Raw genomic sequence first — 26,304 nt, forward strand, 5'->3', positions numbered from 1 at the left:
CCAGTACCCCTATGGGAATCTCAATTTAGTTCTAGACTTCCTAGCGGGAACTTCCTTCAGACCTACACACGGTCTGCCCTAAGACTGCATTCCTAGTGGCAATATGTTCAGCCCATCGCATCTCCGAACTTCAAGCACTAACCTGTCTGGAACCGTTCCTCAGACTCACACCGGGATCCATACAGCTACGCACTGTCCCCTCCTTCCTTCCAAAGGTGATTTCTCATTTCCATCTAAACCAAACCATCTCGCTGCCATCTCCAGACGAGCATAATGACTCTGAGGACTCACGCTGCCTACGCCATCTTAACGTCGGCAGACTCCTAGTCCACTACCTGGAAAGATCGGAATCCGTAAGAAAGATGGACCACCTATTCGTCCTTCACAGCAGGAAGAAACAAGGGGAAGCAGCCTCACGGGCAACCATAGCCCGCTAGATTAAAGAAGTAATCAAGGCGGCCTATGTATAGGCAGGCAAGCCTCCACCTCTACAAGTCAAGGCCCATTCCACAAGGGCCAGGCAGTGTCCTGGGCAGAAACCAAGATGCTGTCACCTGCCAAGATCTGTCGAGCGGCGACATGGTCCTTCATTCACACCTTCTCAAGATTCTACCGCCTAGATGTTCAGGCCAGGGAGGACACAGCATTCGCAAGGGCAGTACTAAGCGGGCCACGGGCAGCCTCCCACCCGGTTCGGGAGTAACTTTTGTACATCCCATTTCTCCTGAGTCCATCTGCTACATGCTAGGAAATGGAGAAATTACTTACCTGATAATTTCGTTTTCCTTAGTGTAGACAGATAGACTCAGTATCCTGCCCAAAGCTGCCTCAACATACAGAAACCTCGGGTGACAATCCCCGAGAGCAAGACAAGCACGGGTAAGCCAGACATACCCCTAGTTAAGACACCCATAGTTACTGGGTGTTAGCATTTCTTGGTTGACGACACTGGTGGTCTCCAGCTACAATTCACATCAACTAGTTCAAGTTAATAAAGTTAATCAAGTTATCCAAACGCACATATATCCACTATTACTTTTCGAGAAGAATACTGCAGAGCTTCCTGCATGGGTATATGTAGTGCTGACATCAGATTGAAATCTGACTTGGTCTCCAACTGCTATCAGGAGCACACTATACCCATTGGTCCTGAGTCCATCTGTCTACACTAAGGAAAACGAAATTATCAGGTAAGTAATTTCTCCAATGGTGGGTCACATCAAAGGTCCATCAAGCCTAGTATCCTGTCTCTGATAGTGGCCACTCTAGGTCACTAGGCGGTGTACCTGACAGATCCCAAAGATTAGATCCATTCCTTGTTGCTTTGTATTGTATGGTGTATAGCTGTGAGTGCATGGCATCCTAGTAGGGTTGTAGTGTATAAAAAAATCCTCAGCTGGGAGAAGCTGTAATGTGTTTGAGAAGGAAATGGTCTCATTGATTTGTAGAGCTATTGATGAAGCAATAAGAACCAGGCAAAGTGTACATTGTGTATTGAATGCAAAAAATGTTGATAGAAAAGGATCACTTGGTCCATCATGTCTACCCATTTTTTCCTGCCTACTGTGCTGTCACAGTTCTCACTTGATTTGTAGTCATCTACCTCCTTCTGGCACTAAGGTTTCTTTATGTCTACTCCATGTATGCTTGAATTCTGCCATTGGCTTGGCTCCTATAACCTGTGCTGTAAGTCTTTTGCACATTCCTTCTGAGCTTCTCTCCTTTTCAGCTTCATATGATCGCTCTTTGTACTTGAGCTTCTCAGTCTTTGGAAAATTCTAGCTGCTGATACCTTATTAAAACCTACAATACTTACTGGACCCAATATTCAAAACTTGTTTAGCGCTATTTAGCCAGATAAGGAGGACTTATGTGGCTAAGTTGCGGCTGCTAAATATGTGCCTATGTTCCCTTATACAGCTAAAAGATGCATGCACAAAAAGTAGGTATGTACTGGGTACATCTGAGGTGGAGCAAGTTAGCTGTATAATTTATACGGCTAATTACAGATTTTCGCCCCATAGAGCAGGGTTAAACTTAGCCAGGTAGACTTAATGGCAAAGTGTACACATGCACATGTATATTCAGCGGATTTGCTGTGCTGCAGAATATACATAGTAACAGCCAGATTAGTTCTTGCCAAGTTACTTACACGGCCAGCTTTGAATATCTATCCCACCATTTTTATTACACTACTGTATGTATACAGTGCTATAGATTGGTTATAAGTATTCAGATATAAATCTCTGCTTTAAAGAGCTTAAAGACTAAGTGGGAGCTTGAAACAATGAAAGAGTCACTTGGTTAAGGTAACTGAGAGTGAGAGAAATAAGATTTGAACCCTAGCCCATTGCTCTAACTACTAGGCCTCCATTTCTGCTAGATAGCTGACTGTATCATATCTTATCTCCCATTTTCCTTCTTGTATCTAGAAAGTACATTTTTAGCTCCTTCAGTGTTTCTTTGTATGGCTTGTAGAACAACCCATGAACCCTTTTGGTGTCTATCCTTCGAATTACCTCTGCTTTTAACAGTGTACTTTTTGTGCATGTGGTGCAGATTTCATGGTGTGGTTTTACCAGAAACCTATAGAGGTAATATTGCTTTCCATTTTTTTCTAGTGATACTTCTCTTTATGCATGCATGTACTCTTAACTTTTCCAACTGTTTTTTCACACTGGCTGCCATGAGACTATTGGAGATAACTACACCTAGGTCACTTTCTTATTCGATTGCTAGTTGTTCACCTGCGAAAAATTATTTGGACCTTGGATTTCTTTAACCTGCATCGTTGCTGGATATGGTAAAAGTTGTTAGTGTAGTGGGGTTTAAAAAAAGGTTTGAACAAGTTCCTGGAGGACCAAGTCCATAAATCATTAAGATTAACTTAGGGAAATCCTCTGCTTATCCCTGGGATAAGCAGCTTGGAATCTATAGAATGTAGGAATCCTGCCAGGTACTTGTGACCTGGATTGGCCACTGTTGGAAATAGGATGCTGGGCTTGATGGACCTTTGTTTGACCCAGCATTGCAATACTTATATTCTTATATATTTATTTATTTATTTATTTCAGAGCTTTTATATACCGAGGTTTAGCAATTAGCCTTCACCCCGGTTTACAGTAGAACAACTTGTTACATAGAACAGTACATGGAATATAGAATGGAATAGGTTACATCAAACTGTTAGGAGACTGTCCTAGAACTAATCTTAAACGCTTGAACCAGGTCACGTCAAGTTTAATTTAAAACTTTAACAGTAGTAAAGGAACTCAGAAACGAATTAGTAATAACAAGACAAAATGGCAAAGAGGTATGCAAGAGGTTAAGGTGGGATCGGGAGGGGAGGGGAAAAGAAGAAAGGAGAGCGGGAGCGGAGAGGGGGGAAGAGTGGCGGGGGGAGCATAATCTTTCCATATGGGCTGATTGAGGGGATGCGGTTAGCTTTTGGCAACACAAATTAGTTAGTATGGGTTGCTTTAAAGACTGGATTTTTTTCTTGTTTTATTCTTCTTGCTGGATCTCTTCCCTGTGTTGAGAGCTAGCAGACACTGGCATGACTGAATATGTTTTTCTTTATTACAAGACAGAACATGAATACAATATGCTTATATCGTTGTTTTATTTTTCCCTTTTGATTTTATCTTCTTGCTTCTGTTTGGTTTTCTTTTTCTGTTAATGTTCTTATTATTGTTATTATTCTTATTATTGTTAATGTTCTTATTATATATGTCTGCTTTGTTGCAAATGCTCATATTTGCAAACAGGCACACTTTCCCTTCCAACCATTTCTCATTGTCATTTATAAAGACATTGAAAAGGACTGGGCCTAGTATTGACTCTAGTGACGCCCCATTGGTCACTTTCCCTTCACCATGGTGAACCCTCATTGATTACCACTGAATTTTGTTGCCTGACCAGTTTTTCACCCAGTTTATAATATTCCTTTTAACATCAAGACTCGCCAACTTGCTCATCAGTCTTCTGTGTGGAACAATGTCAATGGCTTTACTGAAATTTAGCTAGGCCCCATCTACTATACCCCTACTCTACTAGTTTATCACTTAATTGAAGAAATCTATCAAGTCTGGCAAGATTTTCCTCTTGAAACTGTTGTCTGTGATCCTAGCTTCAGGAAACTGCACTGTTCTATCGGTTTGCTTCAATTACTTTGCCAACCATTGATCTTTAACAAGTATGTAATTTTCTTCTTCCTTCTCCTTCCCATCCTGGTGGAGTAATACTATATTTGCCAGGCTCTTGCATTTATATCCGTTTTGTTCCTTTCTAAATTGTTTGGATTGTAAAGCTTGTTGCTGAATTCTTGTTCATTGTAAACCGAGGTGATGTTTTCTAGCGTGCCACGGTATATAAAAAATTCTTAAATATAGTCTCCTATTTTTAAATAAGTTGAATAGAGCTGTGAGAGGTACAGTCAGTTTAAATTATGTTATGGTTTAAACATGCTTGTGATCAATACAGAGTGTAGTAGTAAGATCTAGTGATGAGTTAACAGGTATAAGAAATAAGAAAAACTGGCTTGAGTATTTGCTCAGTTCTCTTAAAACTTGAGGATCAAAGATGGGCAAATTCAAGACTGTGGGCAGCATATTGGAGGGATATGGTCAAGGCATCTAGTATAGCTAGGTTTAAAAGAGGTGTGGACAAGTTCCTGGAGGGAATGTCCATAAACTATAATTAACAGGTAGACTTGGGAAATCCATTTCATATCAACAATTATGAACACAATAAAGTTTTTTTAATTATACCTTTGGTACGTACAGCACATTTAAGTAACGTGAGAGAAAGAGCCATATCTATTGCTGGGCCTATATTGTGGAATTTACTGCTGCTGACTTAAAATTGCAGCACCGGTCCAAGTACAGATCCCTGATCTCATTAGTGCACCCCCACTTCCCAGTCATCTTAAGTCTATCATGGTTGGAATGATATGTAACTGAAACCTTGTTGGCACTTTTGTATAACGTATTACCCAGTTCATTTTTTTAACATTACTATATGTGCCTTTTTGTAAACCGTTGTGATGGTATATAACTTAACGATGGTATAGAAAAGATTTTAAATAAATAAATAAATAAATAAATGACATGAACTGCATATCAACGGGAAGACCAGGTAGGTGATGTTTCCATCAATATACTGCCAGCACAACTGCATGCCCAATGAAGAGGTGCAAGAAACAAGATCCAAAGATGTGCGTCTGGGGAATTATTGTTGCCTGGCACACAAGGACAAAGAATTCAATACAAGACTCTTTGCACCATACATAAATTAATACACGACGAAAAGGCAGAATGGCTGAACACAGCCCTTCACGTACACGTCCCTAATAGAAACCTGAGATCAGCAAACAAAGCCCTACTAACTATTCCCTCAGTAAAAACAGCCAGACTAACGCAAGTAAGGGATAGGGCCCTATCCCTAGCAGGACCTATAATATGGAACACAATGCCTTTAGAAATCAGAACACAAAGAGACATCAAAGCATTCAAAAAAAGTTTAAAAACATGGCTATTTAAGCAAGCATACCACAAAGGGAATGAAGAGTAGAATCCAGGGTATTGTATGATGCAGTCCGAAGAACTCCCACACACACACATCAGTTTACTCGAATAGTGTGTGTGTGTGTATATATTTTATTTTACTTTACCTCTATTAGATTGCAACAACAGAGAGGACCAGACTTAAGTGTTAATTTATCTTATAGCCGATATACTTAAAGTAGACATGACTTATCACAACCACTAAGTAATATTTAATATGAAACTGTTACAGTATTTGATGGTACCTGTTTAGTTAATATAATTCAACACATTTAAGTTTGAAATTATGTGCCTTATTGTGAACCGTTGTGACGGCAACTAGCTTAACGATGGTATAGAAAAGATTTTAAATAAATAAGGACAGGACATGACAACTGCCAGGGATATATGTGGCTTACCAGGAGGTATTTGAAACAAAGAGAACTGATAACTCTTTCCCTGAGTAGGCCATATGACTGTCCAATAGATTTGCAGCCAGGATAGAGATCCTTTTCAGTAGAATCCATTATCCGTGCCCGAATTAAAGACCCTCCAAGAAAATCTAGAGAGAGGATTTATTTTACTCAGCCTAATCTGGAGGAGCTCCCATCTTTGTACCCAATAAGGATGGCTCCCTATTGCGCATCGATTACTAAGCTCTTAACACTATAACTATTAATATTCATTATTCCCATATAACTCTAGGCAGCCCAAATCTTTACTAAAGTGGACTTGAGGGGAGCATATAATCTCAACCATATTAAAGAAGGGGATGAATGGAAGTTGTCCTTTAAGACTAGGTATGATCACTTTGAGTACCTAGTGATGCCATTCAGACTAGGAAATGCTCCTCCTATCTTTCAAAATTTTGTCAACAAAATCTTCCGTGATGGTACTAGTTCAGAGCATAGTTGTATTACTGGACAATATCCTGATAGATATTGATAGATAGACCTGGTGGAATACCTCAGCAAGTCACCAAGTCCTGGGCTACCTACAGAGACACAAGTTTTATGCTGAGCTTGAGAAATGTGAGTTTGACAAATGGTTGATAGAATTCCCGGTACATATTATACCTCTTAAGGGAATACAGATGACCCCAGCAAGGTCAGTGTGATTGCTAGATGGTCTGTCATGAAAAATGTCAAGGAGGTACTACGCTTCCTGAGATTCGCAAATTTCTTTTGGTGGATTATCCTGGAGTTCTCTAAATTGGTTGCCTTATTGACAGAAGAGCAGCCAACAGGTATACCGCCCCACTCAAACAGGTCATCAGGAAATTCTTTAAAAACCAGGAATACAGTTGGCTCTGGTAGAATTAGACCTGTGATGAGGAGACACACAATGTACCAGATGCAAAAAGAACAACAAGCCTTCTCTAAAATAAAAACTGAAGAAGTTCTTGAGAAAAGCATTGCAGTATTACCAGAAAAGAGAGAGAAAACACAATGCATGCAGTATTTAAAGATCCATAAGCAAAAAAAAAATCTAATTGAGATGGAAAACTCTGTCAACAGTGGCACTACCGCAAAAAGAAATAGTGAAGTGAATAACAAATCTCAACAAATATCTCACAAGGAGTCCAGGAAATGCAATAACCGTAAAGAGAGTACCTGGAAGGCTATGACCACAAATGCTCATAGTTTGGGAAATAAAATCCCAGATCTGCAGGCCCTAATGGCTGAGGCAGAATTGGACATTGTTGCTATCACAGAAACATGGTTCACAGAATCTCATGAATGGGATACAACAATACCAGGCTACAACTTGTTAAGGAAGGACAGAGAGGATAGAAAAGTGGGAGGTGTGGCTCTTTATGTCAGAAACAACATCCAAGCAACTGAGCTACAAGGAAGTTGGGGTATTGAAGAAGCTCTATGGGTCGACCTAAAAAACGATGACGGAGCGTCCATTTATATTGGAGTGGTTTACAGGCCTCCAAACCAAAAGGAAGAGCTGGACAGAGATCTGGTTAAAGACATCCATAAGATAGGTAAGAAGGGAGAAGTGGTGATCGTGGGTGACTTTAATATGCCAGATGTAGACTGGAAAATCCCATCTGCAGAAACTAAAAATAGTAGAGCGATAGTGGATGCCATGCAAGTATCTTTGTTCAAACAAATGGTGTTGGAACCCACGAGAGAAGGAGCTATACTCGACTTAGTGCTCACTAATGCAGATAATGTCTCAGATGTCCAGGTGGGCGCCCACCTCAGCAGCAGTGATCATCAAACGGTATGGTTTAATATCACTAAAATAATAGGGAAAAGAACCACAAAGACCCGAGTTTTACAGTTCAAAAACACAGACTTTGAGGAAATGGGGAACTACCTGGAGGAAGAACTTAAAGGATGGGAGAACGAGAGAGATGTGGATCAGCAGTGGACCAATCTAAAAGGAGCAATCACCAAGGCAACTGCTCTATATGTTAGAAATGTAAAGAAAAGCAAAAGAAAACTGAAACCTATCTGGTTCTCAATGGAGGTGGCTGACAAAATTAAAGCTAAAAGAACAGCATTCAAGAAATATAAAGGATCCCAAAGGGAGGAGCACAAAGAAGAATATTTGTATCAACTGAGGGAGACAAAGAAATTAATCAAGTTGGCAAAGAGTCAAGCGGAAGAGAGGATTGCCAAGGAGATAAAAAATGGTGACAAAACATTTTTCAGATACATCAGCGAAAAGAGAAAGGTCCAAAGTGGTATAGTGAAATTGAAAGGTGGTAATGATCAATGTGTAGAGAGAGACGAAGAAATGGCAGAAATATTAAACGAATACTTCAGCTCTGTGTTCACTAAAGAAGACCCTGGAGAAGGACCATCTCTAAACAACAAGAAACTGGAGGGAAGGGGAATAGATGAAAATCCTTTTACAGTAGAAAATGTGTGGGAAGAACTAAAGAACCTGAAAGTGGACAAAGCCATGGGGCCTGATGGGATTCATCCAAGGATATTGAGGGAGCTCAGAGATGTTCTGGCGGGTCCGCTGTGTGACCTGTTCAATAGATCCCTAGAAACGGGAGTGGTGCCGAATGATTGGAGAAGAGCGGTGGTGGTCCCGCTTCACAAGAGTGGGAACAGGGAAGAGGCAGGCAACTACAGACCGGTTAGCCTCACTTCGGTGGTGGGAAAAGTAATGGAGTCACTGCTGAAAGAGAGAATAGTCAACTATCTACAGTCTGGAGAATTGATGGACCAGAGGCAGCATGGATTCACCAGGGGAAGATCCTGTCAGACAAATTTGATTGACTTTTTTGACTGGGTAACCAAGGAATTGGATCAAGGAAGAGCACTAGATGTCATCTACTTGGATTTCAGCAAAGCTTTTGATACGGTTCCGCACAGGAGACTGGTGAATAAAACGAGAAGCTTGGGAGTGAGTGCCGATGTGGTGACCTGGATTGCAAATTGGTTGACGGACAGAAAACAATGTGTGATGGTAAATGGAGCCTTCTCTGAAGAGAGAGCGGTTTTAAGTGGTGTGCCGCAAGGATCGGTGTTGGAACCAGTCCTGTTCAATATCTTTGTGAGCGACATTGCAGACGGGATAGAAGGTAAGGTTTGTCTTTTTGCGGATGACACTAAGATCTGCAACAGAGTGGACACGCCGGAAGGAGTGGAGAGAATGAGACGGGATCTAAGGAAACTGGAAGAGTGGTCGAAGATATGGCAGCTGAGATTCAATGCCAAGAAGTGCAAAGTCATGCATATGGGGAGTGGAAATCCGAATGAACTGTACTCGATGGGGGGGGAAAGGCTGATGTGCACGGAGCAGGAGAGGGACCTTGGGGTGATAGTGTCTAATGATGTGAAGACAGCGAAACAATGCGACAAGGCGATAGCAAAAGCCAGAAGAATGCTGGGCTGCATAGAGAGAGGAATATCAAGTAAGAAAAGGGAAGTGATTATTCCCTTGTACAGGTCCTTGGTGAGGCCTCACCTGGAGTACTGTGTTCAGTTCTGGAGACCGTATCTACAAAAAGACAAAGACAAGATGGAAGCGGTACAGAGAAGGGCGACCAGGAAGGTGGAGGATCTTCATAGGATGACGTACGAGGAGAGATTGAAGAATCTAAATATGTACACCCTGGAGGAGAGGAGGAGCAGAGGTGATATGATACAGACTTTCAGATACTTGAAAGGTTTTAATGATCCAAAAACAACGACAAACCTCTTCCATAGGAAAATAATCAGCAGAACCAGGGGTCACGATTTGAGGCTCCAGGGAGGAAGATTCAGAACCAATGTCAGGAAGTATTTCTTCACGGAGAGGGTGGTGGATGCCTGGAATGCCCTTCCGGAGGAAGTGGTGAAGACCAGAACTGTGAAAGACTTCAAAGGGGCGTGGGATAAACACTGCGGATCCATAAAGTCAAGAGGCCGCCAATGAAGAGTGGGTGACTCGCCAGAATGATGGCTATTGACACAATACCCTTATTAAATAAACATACACATGCTTACTGTGACACCTACATCGCTCTAAGCTTCAACAGCAAGAGGTAATGGAAAAAAGGATTTGCACTCATAAAGAGGGGAGTAGCTGGCTTGTTACGGCGGTTACTACCCCAAACCAAATATGCCTGATACTTCACTTTCAATGCATATACAGCATAGCTCTCTGCTTCAATGACAGGGGAGAAGAATAACTGATACTTCACACATCCAGCAGAGCTCTCTGCTACAACGGCAAAGGAGAAGAAAAAGGGTTCGCACTCAAAACGCGGGGAGTAGCTGGCTTGTTACGGCAGTTACTACCCCAAACCAAATGTGCCTGATACTTCACTTTCCATGCATATCCAGCATGGTTCTCTGCTGCATCGGCATGGGAGAAAGACTGATACATCACGCATTTCCAGCATAGCTCTCTGCTTCAACGGCAGGGGGAAAAAAAAAAAAAACAAAAACAAAAAACTGATGCTTCACGCATATCCTGCATAGCTTCAACGACAGGGGTGAAGAAAAAAAAAAGGATTCGCAATCACAAAGCGAGGAGTAGCTGGCTTGTTACGGCGGTTACTACCCCAACCAAATGTGCCTGATACTTCACTTTCAAGGCATATCCAGCATGGCTCTCTGCTTCTACAGCAGGGGAGAAGAAAAAAAAAACCAACAAGAGCTGTACAACATAGTCTAGGTAAAACAAATAAGCATGGGTGTAGCTTGCTTATCGCAGCGGTTACTGCCCCTACTACCCCTAACTAATCAAGCTAGATATTTCACTTGCATGCAGCTCCATCACTGCTCTCTACATTAATGGTGGGGGTGGAAGGGGAATAGAACAAGGAGCTAAGAGTAACAGATAAGAATGAGAGAAAAAATGTGTGAGGCTTGCTGGGCAGACTGGATGGGCCATTCGGTCTTCTTCTGCCGTCATTTCTATGTTTCTATGGATTACTTTTAGGTAGGCCTCCCGAGCTAACCTCAAGACCTGGTTATTCAAACAAGCATACCCCCAATAACCTCTGCCCTGCTTCCCTTTTCTTCCCTAACTGCCAGCTCTTTGAGTACCTGTACATTTATCTGTCACCTCTGTTATAACTGGTTTGTTATTGTAGTTGCAATCTCAGTCACAACTTCTTGTATTGTGATGGTGGCTGCAATTTTAATTTTAACCACAATTACTATTGAACTTCTATTGACTCTGTTATCTCTTAGTGTTGATTTTATTGCTTGGTTCACTTTCTTCCTGTACTAAGTTTTTTTTGTTCCTATTTATCCTATGTATCCCCCTCCCCTATTCAATGTATTTTCCTCCTTGCTGTTATAATGTAAACCGATATGATGTTGCCACGAATATTGGTATAGAAAAATTTATAAATAAATAAACATCTTGCTTTTGAACATTTGAAGAATGCCTTTCCAATGGCCCTGGTTGTACTGCACCCAGACCCACAGTAACCATTTATTGAGGAGGCTGATGCATCCAAGGTGGCCATCAAGGCCAAGTTATCGCAAAGGAGGTGGCTTAAAATTCTTTTCCATCTTCTACACTTGTAAGCTTACTGCTGCTGAAAAGAACTATCATGTTTGAGGAACTCCTAGCCATAAAGACAGCTTTAAAGGAGTGTACCACCTTCTGGAAGGGACACATCATCAAGGCCTCATACAACATGAATTCAAGGCAAGTCTGTTGCTCCCTTTTCTATTCCTGATTTGAGTTCATATTAATATATTGACTGGGCTCAATGAATAGTAAAGCGGATGCCTTTCCCCAGAGCCAGAAGCTTGCACCATCATCCTCTGTCCAGAAGACTTCATCCTTGGAGTAGGGATCTTGATGATCTGGAATCAATACAAACCAGTTTGCTCCAGGATGAGTTCACACAGGCTACACTACAAGAATTGGGTAGAGGAGGAAAAGACATGGGATGGAACCAGTGGAATATCCTCCGTTACAGGAACGACCTTTATATGCCAGGAAGGTACTCCATGTAAGGAGCTCCTCCAAAGTACGACTCCCCTTCACCATGTCATCTGGGTAGCCACAAAACCAGAGATGAATTGCTTGGGAATTTTGGTGGACTGTTATGTTTTGCGAAACATGTGCATGTAACAAGATGCCATGTCATATTTGTATGGGTTATTGCCATTATCAGTCCTTCAAAGCCATGAGACTGGATTTCAATGGACTTCATCACCGATTTACCATCATTGCAAGGGAAAACCATGATTCTGGTGATGGTGGATTTGTTCACTAAAATAGCTGATTTCATAGCCACTCTGTCTCCTCTCTTCATGAGAAACAGTGGATCTACTGGTCCGAGAAGTGGTTCAGCTGGATGGACTGCCATCCCATATGACATCCGTGTATAACAGGAAAGAGGATATCAGGAGTATACTATTGTAAGCTTGACTTATTTATTTATTTATTTTTACTGTGTTGTTTTATGAATAGTTAAGCTTTTGTTGTATGCTGCCCTGGTTTTTTATGTCACTGTAAACCACCTAGCATGGAGCTCTGATATAGGTGGTATAAAAGGAATGTCAAATTAATAAATCTGACCAGGGTTCCCAGTTCATTGCATGCTTTTGGTAGGAGACAACCAACTCTTGGATGTCAAATGCTTTCTGTTTTCAGCATACCACTCAGTCTGATGGGCAAACAGAATGGTTAAAATCAGACTCTAGAAAAATAACTTTGCTGCTTCTGTAATTGCCATCAGACTAATTGAACACAATTACTTCCTACAGTGGAGTTTGCATATAACGGTTCTGAGCATTCATCTACCAAAACTTTTCCATTCTTTGCAAGTCATGGCTTCCACCCTCGTTTTTATTTGAAGGAGACTCGGCAGTTTAAGACTCTTGAAGTGGTCCTATGGGTCAAGTCCTCAAGAGGTACACATTCAAGTCCAGTGTGAATTGGTACAGACCAAGGAGTCACAGAAGAAATTTTCTGACAGATGCCATCAGGAGGCCCAGGAATTCACAGTAGAGGATATAAGGTCTGGATTTCTACAAGGCACATAAGGAGTAAGACACGCTCTAGTAAGCTAGAACAGAAATTTATGGGGCCTTTCCTTATTCAGGAGCAAATAAAACCAGTGGCTTTTAAAATCTAGCTGCCAGCCTGTTTACATATCTATCCTATATTTCATGCCTTGTTCCACATTCCCTGTTGTAATGTAACTTTCGCTTTCAGTGTTAACTGGTTTACCCCCTAGTTTTATTGTAAACCGGTATGATAAGACCTGGTCTTGAGCATCGGTATATTAAAAGAATTTAAATAATAAATAATGTGACCCTCCTGAAACCGTATAAACCCAATCTCTTTCTAAAGATTCCCCTTTCCCCCGTTACACTAATAGGACATCAGGAGTTGATCCTCAACCAAATTCTAGATGCCAGGTTTATCAGGAAAGGGTATTACCCAGAGAACTGCATTTGGGAACTTGCCCAGAATTTCTACATCAAGGAACTAATGGCTTGGTTCTACAAGGAGTGCCCAGAAAAGCCAGAAGTGAGGGCACCAGGAAGGGCACGGGGGAGTGATATTTTATCAGGGGTGACAGGAGAGGGGGTGTTAAACCCATAGCCCTGGATGTTCAAAGAGCTGAGCCACAGGGAATCTTGCTCGTAAAGAGTTGTGACAGAATCTATCAAGTGAATCAGAGTAAGGAAAAACATGCTTTTGGAAGCTCTGTATTTGATCAGTATTGGCTGCAGCTTAGATTGAGAGCTGAATATAAGGACACTTTACCTGATGCACCTTTTCTGGTCCTACCATCATCTTGTTTTCTCTTGGAAACTGCTGTTTGTCTGACCAGGTTCTTGCTTCGTGTCTAGAGCTTGTTCTACCTCCAGATCTCAACCCATACCTGGGTATCAGCTCTCACTTTGAAAGTCCTGGCAGTTCCTCACGCCCAAGGGCTCAATCATTGGGAATGGGGCAGCTGCTTCAGAGTGAAGATCACCTGCTCCAGCTCTAACACCCGGCCTCTCCAAAATGCACTCTTTGTGAAGGTGCAGTACTGTCATGGCCTTCTTGGAGAAAGTCTCAACAATTAGCTAAGTATTGCCTTAAAGGAAAAGATCTGTAAACTGTCAAATGAGGAAATGTGAGTACTTACCTCAGATATTCTTAAGGTGGTCAATCAATGTAACAAACGTGGAAAAGTTCACAGTATGCTTAGTTGCATAAGTGAAACCACTATTGCCCTTTTAGAGATTTCTAGAAGGAGGCATAAGATACTTAAAAATATACTTGCTGACAGAAAGAAGAGATGGTGAAATATGATAGAAACATTCAAATTAAGTTTGGGAAGGTGAAATTTTCCATAGGAAAAGAATTTCAAAGATGAGGGGTCATGATATGAATTTGCAGAGAGGAAGTTTCAGAGAAAATGAGAAAATGTTTCTTTAGTGAGAAGATGGTAGATGCCTGGAGTAGCCTATTTATTTTATTTTATTTATAACTTTTATATACCGAGATTCAATTAACAGAATTAATTATCACTTCGGTTTACATTACAACCAGCAAACGACAACAATGACATAGTCTTGTCTTATATTGAACAAGGTGGAGAAACCTGGATAAACATAACTTGGGATAAAACAGTGAACGTGTTTTGAATTACATTGAACAGAGTGGAAATAAAACTTGTAAAAACAAGATATGGGAGAAGGTGAAGTGAAAGCGTGGTAAGATGTACTCGAAGGGTGAAAAAACCGGTATGGCTGGGTTGGTTAAAGGGGTGAGAAGGGGATGAAAATGGCGGCTTTGTTACAAATATTTAGGATACTTGAGGGAACGCTTAGGTCAGGACAGACAGGTGGAGGTAATGGCAACAAAGTTAGCCTACTGGCGGAGGTAATGGCAACAAAATTAGTGCCAGAATTTTAAGCAAGCATGGGACAGAGCTAGATCATGGTGGTAACAGAAGAAATGAGGAAGGAAGCTTGCATGTTTATTTGCTTAGTCATATGACACTTTAGGGGAACCAAAGGGAAGAAGACAGAATCTGATGGGCAGAGAATGGTGGAATGGCTGCATGAGGTATCCAAGACAGCTAGTATAATCTGCATTAAGTGGCCATGTTTACAACCCTAACATCAACTGGCATGAAATGTCTGTATGTTTCAGACAGCAGTCTCACTAATTTTGGAGGTTGTGTGGATTATTTCAAAACTTGGTGGCAATTCATGAATTGGAGCCTGGGTGTTGGATTATATATAGGTCTTGTAAGCACCAAAGAGGAAGATGACAGGGAATAATCTACCAGTAGAGGTGATGGAGGACAACACTACAGAATCTGAACATGTTTGAGACAGATATAAAGAGAAGAGACAACTAAGAAGGGGATATGGGGGAGCCTGCCGAGCCGAGGACGAGGAGCAGGAGAGAGTGTGACACCGGAAGGAGCTGTGAGAGAACAGAGCTCCGCCCCCACCCTCCGACGTTTGCGGGAGCCGCTGTGGGTATAAAACGTCACCACAGCGGCGCGCAGCCGCCGGCGCGCAGCCGAAGCCGCGCGCCAAAGTGGCGCGCCCCTGGGCGCATTTTGCTTTGATAGAGAAATCATCAAATGGGGAGGAAGAGGAAAATTAAGACCTCTACGCCGACAACGAAGGAAGTCCGAGGACCCATGGATGCCCACATCCACCGGAGGGTGAGTCAAAATATGAGAGATTTGGCAACTGAAATATCGTTTACATCTGGGGAGTCCGGAACCCCTCCTCCTCAAAACCAAACATCCTTTTCACCCTCGGTGGAAGGAGAGCCCAGTGAAGATATATTGGACTCTTCTGGTTTGGCAACACAATCTGCTAAACCACCAAGGGAGGATAATCTGGTATAGACTATGGCTTTGGGAGCAGTTGGAGGTGTAATAACTGCAAAAGAGGGTATTGTTTACCCCTCCCTTACTTTAGATCTGAACATATCTGAACCAGAAAATATTTCCTTGACCGATATTTGGAGGGCAGTTACCAACATGGACAGGAGATTAGTCCAGTCCATGAATCAAGCCACATTATTTGCAACAGATACCAAGAAAGCCCTTGAGGAACATGAAAAGAGACTGCAAGCTATAGAGGCAACTAATGTGGTAACAACTACACAGGTTGCCTCTATTCAGGCGTCAGGCTCTGCATTTATTAAAGACTCAGTAATGATATATAAGCAGTTAGAAAATATGGAAAATGTGTTAAGGAAAAATAATCTTAGAATATTGAATTTTCCTATTACCAGATTGTTGTCTGCCAATGAATTATTTAAAAAATACTCAAAATAAATTTTGGGTATTTCTGAAGAAATAATTATTTCTAACTTGTATTATGTATCTAATTTGAAAAAGAATATAGCAAAAAATGATGATGACATGGACGTACTCCAACCGGAAAGCCCTAATTTGACATCTTTTCTAGAGGCCTCGGTGGATAATATCCAGTCAAGATCTACTTTAGTAGTTGTATTTGCATTAGAGAGCCATAAGAACTTGGTTTTCCAGAAATATTTCCTTAATAAAAATTATGCCTTCTGTGGACAAACAGTGCAAATTTTTCCTGATGTGTCTAGGGTAACCCAACACAAAAGGAAACAATTTCTGTTAATGAAACAGAGGGTTTTGGCCCTAGGGGCCACTTTTTTTTCTAAAATATCCATGTAAATGCATGATTTCCTATCAAAGGAATAAGTTTATTTTCGTGGACCCAGGGCACTTAGAAACTTTTCTTCAAGATAAAAGTGGCTGAGTGGTATACAGCCCTTATATAGGAGTAAAAATGTTTGGTAAAATGGAATAATTTCTCTCAATGTTATGTTTTTTCATAATTTCCTTAAATATTATTTTAGTAGAAAGGCTCCCCAATGATTATGGGGTCTGTATGTGTTAGTTGCATATAAATTTTTCCTTTATGACTGAAGTTTATTGAATTACTAATTATGTTGTAATGCACTATTTTCCTTTTCTTATTACATGTAAATGTTTTTTGAGAAAATTAATAAATTATAAATATAAAAAAAAAAAAAAGAAGGGGATATGATAGAGCTTTATAGAATCATAAGTAGAATGAAACAAGTAAATAGGGAATGATTATTTTATCCTTTCAAATAGTACTAGGATTAGGGGACAGTATGAAACTAGTAGGTAGTAAGTAGATTTAAAATAATTTATAGGCAGTATTTTTTCTCTGTCTATATAATTAAACTGTGGAATTCGTTGCTAGAGATTTGGTCAAGCCATCTAGCATAACTGGGTTTAAATGGGGTTTGTAGAAGTCCCTGGAGGAAAAGTCCATTAAAATTATTAGCCAGTTGGACTTCGGGAAAGCCACCACTTCTCCTTGGGAGTGAGCAATAACGCAAATTAATCTACTCTTTGGGATCGGAGTATTTCCCAATAACCCAGAATGGCTGCTGTCGGAGACAGGATACTGGGCTTGACAGACCTTTGGTCTGACCCAGCGTGGCACATTGTATTCTTAAAGAACAGTGATAGAAACAGGGTTGAAAGGTCTGAAAAAAGGGATGGGGGGGGACCTGGTGTTGATTTTAGTATGGAAACCTATATGCATGTCTCCCAAAATGGTAAAGAAACAACTTAGGGGCAATAATTAAATGGCTCATGAAGTTTGCAGTAACCTCAAGACTGCAAGTATATTGCCAGCAAGGAACAGGGCTCTGATGTCTGCGTATATATTTTGCACCTCCAGACTTTGAAAATTCAGTTGCTGCATGTCCTTTCCCTCCCTCCTATCTCTCCCTCCAACCTAACCCCACCCCTTTTTCGCCACAGGTAAAAGTTACTGCACTGCAACTAGTGTCAGTACTTTTAACCGCAGTAAGAGATAGGGTGAGAGGGATCTTCAAACTCTCCTTTATTGTGGGTTAGACCATTTAACCTGCAGAAATAGTTGTCAGTATTACCTTCTAGAGAGGTTGGAATGGCCAGTTGATCTTTGTCATCATTAACTTTTGTTGCTATTGGTACCTACTCTATGCAGCTGGTCCTAATGTGTACTACAGTCTACTAAAACCTTTGAATTATTCATTGTTAACTTTTTATCTTACTTTCTGAGGAAAGAAATGCAGGCTTATGAGATAACCATGTCTGTGTGTCCCTCTCCCCCAGCAACTTTTCTTTGTTCTATTCACATCAACTTTTCAGTGTATATAGCCAGGATCTAAGAGGATCCTGCCAGGAATATTTTATGGGATCCATTTATACATGCAGATGTGGATGTGCTTCCTGGGAAGTAGGCTCCATTAGTCTCATGGAACTTCTTGTTATATAATCAGTGTTCAAGTCCATGAAATGTGCAGAGTAATTTATAGGTACTGCTGTTCTGGTGGCCCAAAATTTAGTTTGTTTAGGTGGATAGAAACATAACCTTATGAATTATTTTAGTGGCAGTCCATGATGATAAACTGTAAGGAATTAGGTAGGCTCGCATCCCTAATAGATATTAATTCTTAGGGACATAACACATGTGTATGTATATGTATGCATGATTTTGCGTGTGTGAATACACACATAGATATATATGTCTATATATCTACATATATATGTAAAAATATACTTAAAAGGCTATTTTATTTGCTTTATAACCTGCATTGATCACAATATTCCAGGCAGTATACAATACTACATATACAAAAATTAAAACCAAACATAAAATGACTGTGCTAAAACTACTGATGCTGCATACTCAATCAAATTTCATGTAGACATCCTGTAAACCAAAGTCTCAGAGGCTTGCATGCTAGTTGCTGTATACCTGTGAAAAAAGGTACATTTTTATCTGGTTTCTGAATTCCTTAGTATTTGGAATAAATTGTAGCTCTGATAAACTTTCAGAAGATAAGTCAGGCGACTGAGAATGCGCTCTCACGTGTTACTTTATCTATATTTATTTATTTATTTATTTAACAGCTTTTCTATACCGACATTAAAATACACATCATGTCGGTTTACATAATAACAAAAAGGTGGAAATTACATATAACAGGGAAGGGGGGGGGGGGGGGACAACTGAGAGAGGTTCAAAAACAGCGAACCAAAAAACTAAGTGAAAGGAGAGAAACAGGAAAAAGGTAACATTTTTAACAAGATTGGGAAGTATACAGGTTATAATAGGGTATTTGATTTACAAAATTTACAAATGGAGCTGAAAAGATTGCTTTGTCTAGGGGGATGGCTTACAAGATTAAATAGGGTGGGGGTATATATAGGGCTTTTAGTATGCACTTGGTAGTCACATCAACAACAAACTCACTCTGATGCTGATTCAGCTCTTATTTTCTTTAATCTACACTGACATTAACATATGACAAAGAGCTCTTGGGCTTGCATTAATAATGCATCAGGAAACACAGGAACTTTTCCAAATTCAGTGTTAGAATCGATCTTGATAAATGTGAAGAGTTTTGTTTCTGAACACACCAAATTTGATCATTTTATCCGGTTTACGCCTGCGGCACAGCAATTTCAATATCCGTAAAAACTTGAATTTGTTATGTAGCACAGAGTTCTAGGAACCAAATTGGCCATGGAAAAAATTAATTCTTTGTAGGTTGTGCTGCTACTTATTGAACCAACATACAATTATCTAGGGATGGATGTATTTGGTGCTCTACCAAAAACTGCTCAGAGCATCCTATAAATATACAAATAAAAAGCATTGATACATTATATAAAACCAAATAATACAACAAACAAGAATTGAAGAAATTCCTAGTTAATTCTGTCTAATTTTTCCTGCAGGCTGTACCTCATCAATTCTCCTGTGGTAAGAGCAGAGAACTTGCGGTTCAAGGAAGAGGGAGTGCGAGATGTACTGAAAGATGTTTTCCTCCCTTGGTATAATGCATACCGTTTCCTCATGCAGAACATTCTGAGGCTTCATAAGGTATAACACACTAATATAGGAAAAAGAAAGCCAGGGATGCTTTAATTATATTCATTTTTTTTATGGTACTTTGCAAATACGTGCTGAAGAATACAAGGTTGGAGCCAGTGTTGGGTACCCTGCTCCCCCCTTTTTTGGGGGGGGGGGGGCGCCTAGTGTTCTTTCTGCTCTTTTTGGGCTTGCAGTTCAATCATAACTGGTCTCCGTTGGATTACAATGCAATGAATTTCATTTGTAATTGAATTGCTTTTTTTTTTTTACCTTTATCCCTCCTTTCCAGCTCACTTAGCTCAAGTCATTGTAGTGACTGACCTAGGGGGCAAATACATACCAGGGCTCCTTCTGGAATCCTGCAGATGTGGGCCTTAAGTCCACTAGGTGGTGGTGTGGAATGATAGGGGCTCTCTCCTCCCAAGCATTGTGAATGCTGCCTCTGTAGCATCTCCCAATCCCGTTGTCCTGGGAATAAAAACCAAGTCCTCTGCATGATGGCATACAGTGTTTACCACTGATCTGGCCTAAATATTTATTTATTTGGTTTATTTTTTAATTTTATCCCAGGACAAGCAGGATGCTAGCCCACACATATGGGTGTCATCACTGACGGAGCCCTATTGCGGGAAAACTTTCTGTCAAAGTTTCTAGAAACTTTTGACTGGCACTCTGAGCCCACTGAGCATGCCCAGCATGCCATGATATTCTCTGCCACAGGGGTCTCTCTTCAGTGTTCGTTTTTCCGTGCTGCTGTAAGCATCGCGGAGATAGAAGTCCTGTGAGTTTTTCCTCACACATTTTCTGACTGAAAAGTCATTGATTTTCAAAATATTTTCTCCCACAAAGGGATTTTTTTCTCTTTGTCACCGGACGGTGACAAATTAGTCTCATTTTTACTGAAAGTAAAAACTTTTTTTCTCAGAATTTTTCCTCCCTCTTTTCATAGATGGCTGTTGATGAAAAGATGGCTTCAGGGTTTAAAAAATGTCCGACTTGTAATCGGAATATGTCTCTAACAGACCCACACCTTGAGTGTGTTCTCTGTTTAGGGGACAAGCACGATGTTTCATCCTGCCCTCAATGTGCAGAGATGGCTCCCAAAGGAAGGAAACTGAGACAGGAAAAAATGGAACACCTTTTCCACCTTCAGCTGATTCCTTCTCCGTCGACGAAATCGTCCCCAGCAGGGGTTTCTAAAAAGGTTTTGCTGAAGAGATGTCAACTGGAAGGATCGGGAGATCAAGCATCACCTTCAACAGCATCGATAAGGTCGGTAGTCAAACATAGGCCCAAACACACGCACCGACACACACCGACGTCAGCGGTAACCCTCTCCCCGGGAGAACCGACCACAAAATGGCAGGGCCCACATCGCCAATAAAGCCTATACAAGCATCGGGTGATGTATTATCAGCTCCCATACCGCTACATTTCCTGCGATACAGCTACTACATCTCTCCCAGCTGTATCGCAGGAATTGTCAATTTTAATAAGACAAGTGGTGGTCCAGGCCCTAAAGGAGCAGATTCCGGCGACAGCGCCAATGCCGGCATTTATGCCGATACCGGTGACGACACCGCCGGTATCGATGCCAATATCGATGACTTCGCTAACACCGGTCACCATGCCGATACTGATGACCCTGCCGATGCTGGCACTGATGCCGATCTTCACAACTGCACCGATGCCAGGTACTAAAGCTACGATGACTTCAAGACGGCCACCGAAGATAATAGCTCCATCTTCGGTCCCGAAGCCGATACCATCGGTGCCACTCACTCCTGGGGATCCAGGACACCCAGAGTCAGCACTATACCAAATCTTAAAGAAAAGGTATCAGGATCTGCTTGATTCTCTTCCCTCTAATCCATGGGAAGAGCATCCTGAGGAATCATCTACTGAAGATCCATTACCAGGACCTTCTGGAATTCCTCCACCATCTAAAACTTCAACTTCTCCACAAGTCCAAGAATATGACACTTGGAGTGACACACTATCAGAAACTTCATCTGAAGGCTTTATGTCTGAGCCATCTCCTCCTGATCCACGGAAAAAATCTCCTCCAGAAGATTTTTCCTTTACAACTTTTGTCCAGGAAATGGCTGACACCATTCCCTTCAAATTAGTCACAGAGCAAGATACCAGACAACAAACCCTGGAAGTACTTCAATTTGTAGACCCTCCAAAGCAAGTGGTGGCTATACCAATACATGATGTTCTCCTAGAATTGCAACATCGTATTTGGGAACATCCTTGCTCAGTGCCAGCTGTCAATAAATGTATGGACAGTACATATTTGGTGCAGTCTGCTCCTGGCTACCAGAAGTCTCAGCTCCCTCACTAATTTATTTATTTATAAGCTTTTATATACCGGCATTCGTAGGACACATCATGTCGGTTTACAAGTAACAGAGAAAGGAGGAAATTACAATGAACAATGATAGAGGGATTGTTAAGAGGGAGGGGTGAGGGTCGAGAACTGGGAGGGAGGGGGAAGAGGGAAGAAGCAGGGAGGAAGATAACCCAAAGTTACAATGGGTAGATAAATTAAAAGATAACAAAGCATGTCATAAATGTGTTAAACAGAATAAACTTATAAACTTTAAAAGCAAAATCATAAGATCTTATGTACATAAAGGTGATATCGCAAAAGGGGGTTGTGTGGGGGTGATGCTGGGGTGATGGAGCAGTGGGGTGGATGAACAGGGAGCTAGGTTGGTTCAATGGACTCCACCACAACTGATCAACCAATCAGTTGTGGTGGAGTCTGCACAGAAAATATCCAAATGAATTAGACCACATTCATCAAATTCCCCAGGCTAAGATCATAGATTTTTGGATTCCCTGGGTTGCAAGGTCTATCAAGGGGCCATGTTGAATTCGAGAATCTCTTCATACCAACTCTACATGACCCAATATCAAAGAGACTTGTGGAAACAAATGCAGGAGTTTCTACCATCTCTTCCAGCTCAACATCAAGAGGCAGCACAAGCCATCATCCATAAAGGACTGGAGGCAGGTAAACATGAAGTCCGAGCAGCCTATGACGGCTTTGAGACTGCTTCCAGAGTGGCTGCATTGGGAATCAGTGCCAGGAGAATGGGCATGGCTTAAGGCCTCGGACCTCAGGCCTGAGGTCCAGGATAAATTAGTAGATCACCCCTGCTTAGGAGATAACCTTTTTGGATACAAAGTCCAGGATGCAGTTACACAGTTGAAAGAACATACTGAAACCCTCAGACAGCTTTCCTCAATTCCACAGGATCCCCCTACGCACTCTGGGCGTAGGCCTCAAAGGAAAGAATCTAGAAGGCCTTTTTATACACAAAGAAGGGGTACTACCCTCCTACATCTAGGGCCAGAGCTTCTAGAACACAGCAAAGACCTCAACCAAGACAACCTAGGGCAACTAGGCCTCAACCTCTGCCGCAGACAGGCCCTGCTACTGGGTTTTGAAACCATTTCCAGAGAACACAGCTACCTCTCCAATCCTCAGCCGGAACTTCCCGTAGGAGGCAGAGTATCCGAATTTTACAACAATTGGATACCAATAACAGACCAATGGGTACTTGCAATAGTATCTCGAGGTTACCAACTCAATTTCCTCTCAATTCCAACAGATTCTCCTCTGAGACCTCTTTCTCTCAGCGAAAATCACATACTCCAGTTGCAAGTAGAATTATCCACCCTTCTGAAAGCCAGGGCTGTAGAGCCAGTGCCCCGGGCTCAGCAGGGCAGAGGATTCTATTCCCGGTATTTCCTCATTCCAAAGAAAACCGGAGGCCTACGTCCCATCCTAGACCTCAGAAATCTCAACAAATTTCTAAAGAAAGAAAAGTTCAGGATGGTTTCTCTAGGCACCATGCTTACTCTTCTTCAAACAGGAGATTGGCTTTGTTCTCTGGATCTTCAAGACGCTTACGCTCACATTCCAATATTCCCTCCTCATCGCAAATATCTACGCTTCATGGTGGGACATCAACATTTCCAGTACAGAGTACTACCATTCGGACTTGCCTCTGCTCCCAGAGTATTCACCAAATGTCTAGCAGTCATAGCAGCACACTTGCACAAGGAAAGTGTCCATGTTTTTCCCTACTTAGACGACTGGCTCATCAGAAGTCAATCTCAACAAGGAGCTCTGGCTTCTCTGTCGAACAATTACTGTACTTCACTCCATGGGCTTTCTCATCAATTATCAAAAGTCCCATCTTACTCCTTCTCACCTGCTTCAATTCATAGGAGCAGAATTGAACACCATCCTTTCACAGGCCTTTCTACCCGAGAATCGAGCAGAAACACTGTCCCTGTTGGCAAACTCGATTCACTCAAAGAAACAAGCAACAGCTCATCAGTTTCTAACCTTACTAGGCCACATGGCCTCCACAGTTCATGTCACTCCTATGGCAAGGCTAGCCATGAGGATAACTCAATGGACTTTAAGATCACAATGGATCCAAGCCATTCAACCGCTGCACTCTCCAATTCAAGTAACCACCCAGCTGCGTTCATCTCTACTTTGGTGGGTGGATAAGGACAATTTGCGCAAGGGCCTACCCTTCCAACAACCAGTCCCACAGATAACGTTAACTACAGATGCATCCACCTTGGGTTGGGGAGCTCACATAGACACTCCCCAAACCCAAGGTACTTGGACAAAGCTCGAAGCAACATTTCAAATCAATTTTCTGGAGCTTCGAGCTATACGTTATGCACTGCATGCGTTCCAAGGACTGCCTTTCATATGAGACTGTTCTCATCCAAACGGACAACAGAGTAGCCATGTGGTACATCAACAAACAGGGAGGTACGGGCTCGTATCTCCTTTGTCAGGAAGCTGCACAGATTTGGGGCTGGGCCCTGAACCACTCAATGTTTCTCCAGGCCACTTATCTGGCAGGCATTAACAATGTAGTGGCAGATCGACTCAGTCATCTCCATCCACACGAATGGTCCCTGGATCCTGCAGTAGTGACCAGGATATTTCAACGTTGGGGACAACCAACAATAGACCTCTTTGCGTCACATTTGAATCACAAAGTGGACAAATTCTGTTCCCTACACAAACAGAAAAATCAGCCAGCCAAGGACGCCTTTGCTCGCCCTTGGAACTCAGTCCTTCTATACGCATATCCTCCAATACCGTTCATAACCAAAACTCTTGTGAAGCTACAACAGGACAAGGGGTCCATGATACTCATAGCCCTGTATTGGCCTTGACAAGTATGGTTTCCCACACTTCTAGACCTCTGTCAGGGATCCAATTTGACTGGGAGTAGCTCCCACTCTCATAACTCAGGATCAGGGTCAGTTGCGCCATCCCAACCTTCCATCCCTCTCCCTCACAGCATGGATGTTGAAAGCTTGATCTTACAACCACTCAATCTTTCCACCAATGTATCTCAAGTGCTTTTGCTTCACGTAAACCTTCCACATGAAAGAACTATTCTTCCAAATGGAAAAGATTTACTTTGTGGTGCCAGCAAAAGAATATTGATCCTTTCACCTGCCCCGCTACCTCTCTACTAGACTACTTATACCATCTTTCAGAATCTGGTCACCAGACTTCATCTGTCAGAGTACACTTAAGTGCAATCTCAGCTTACCATAACAAGATGGGAGATGCACCAATATCCACACAACCTCTTGTCAGTAGGTTTATGAGAGGTTTAACTCAACTTAAACCACCAATTCGGCCCCCAGTCACAGAATGGGACCTGAATCTGGTCTTAACAAGACTCATGCATTCTTTCCAAGGCCTCATTCTCACCAAGGGGAAACGGGCCTTACGTACCTTGGACTGTAAGCATGCACTAGCATTCTACTTAGACCGCACCGCAATCCACAGGAAATCCACTCAACTCTTTGTATCTTATGATCCAAACAAACCGGGTAAGGCAGTGGGTAAACATACTCTATCCAACTGGTTAGCAGATTGCATTCAGTTTTGCTATGAAAAATCAGGCCTTCCTCTCCAAGGGCGAGTAAAGGCGCATTCAGTAAGAGCAATGTCAACCTCAGTAGCACACTATCGTTCAGTGCCAATCCTTGACATATGTAAAGCAGCAACATGGAGTTCTCTTCACACTTTTGCAGCTCATTACTGTTTGGACAAGCAAGGACGACAAGATTCAGCCTATGGACAATCTGTCTTAAAGAACTTGTTTCCAGTTTAATCCCAACTCCTTCTACATCCAACCTACTGTGATCTTCGGCTGACTCATTTCCAACAACAATACTTCACTATTGCTTCACTACAACATGACTCAGCCTCTAGCTTGCTAATCACCCATATGTGAGGACTAGCATCCTGCTTGTCCTGGGATAAAGCAAAATTGCTTACCTTGTAATGGGTGTTATCCCAGGACAGCAGGATGTAGTCCTCACATAACCCACCTGCCACCCCGTGGAGTTGGGTA

General features: G+C 41.8%; 1 protein-coding gene across 2 annotated transcripts in view; it reads left to right on the forward strand.

The window, feature by feature from the left end:
- The window catches only part of IARS (isoleucyl-tRNA synthetase), a 600,554-nt gene that overhangs the window by 272,061 nt on the left and 302,189 nt on the right, over nt 1-26,304 (forward strand). For both annotated transcript variants that reach the window (XM_029600767.1, XM_029600766.1), the window contains exon 19: nt 19,747-19,891. In XM_029600767.1, coding sequence (XP_029456627.1) covers nt 19,747-19,891 — 145 coding nt within the window. The remainder of the gene's footprint in view (nt 1-19,746; nt 19,892-26,304) is intronic.

This window comes from Rhinatrema bivittatum, chromosome 4 (assembly GCF_901001135.1).
Source record: "Rhinatrema bivittatum chromosome 4, aRhiBiv1.1, whole genome shotgun sequence".
In the NCBI taxonomy this organism is placed as follows: Eukaryota; Metazoa; Chordata; class Amphibia; order Gymnophiona; family Rhinatrematidae; genus Rhinatrema; species Rhinatrema bivittatum.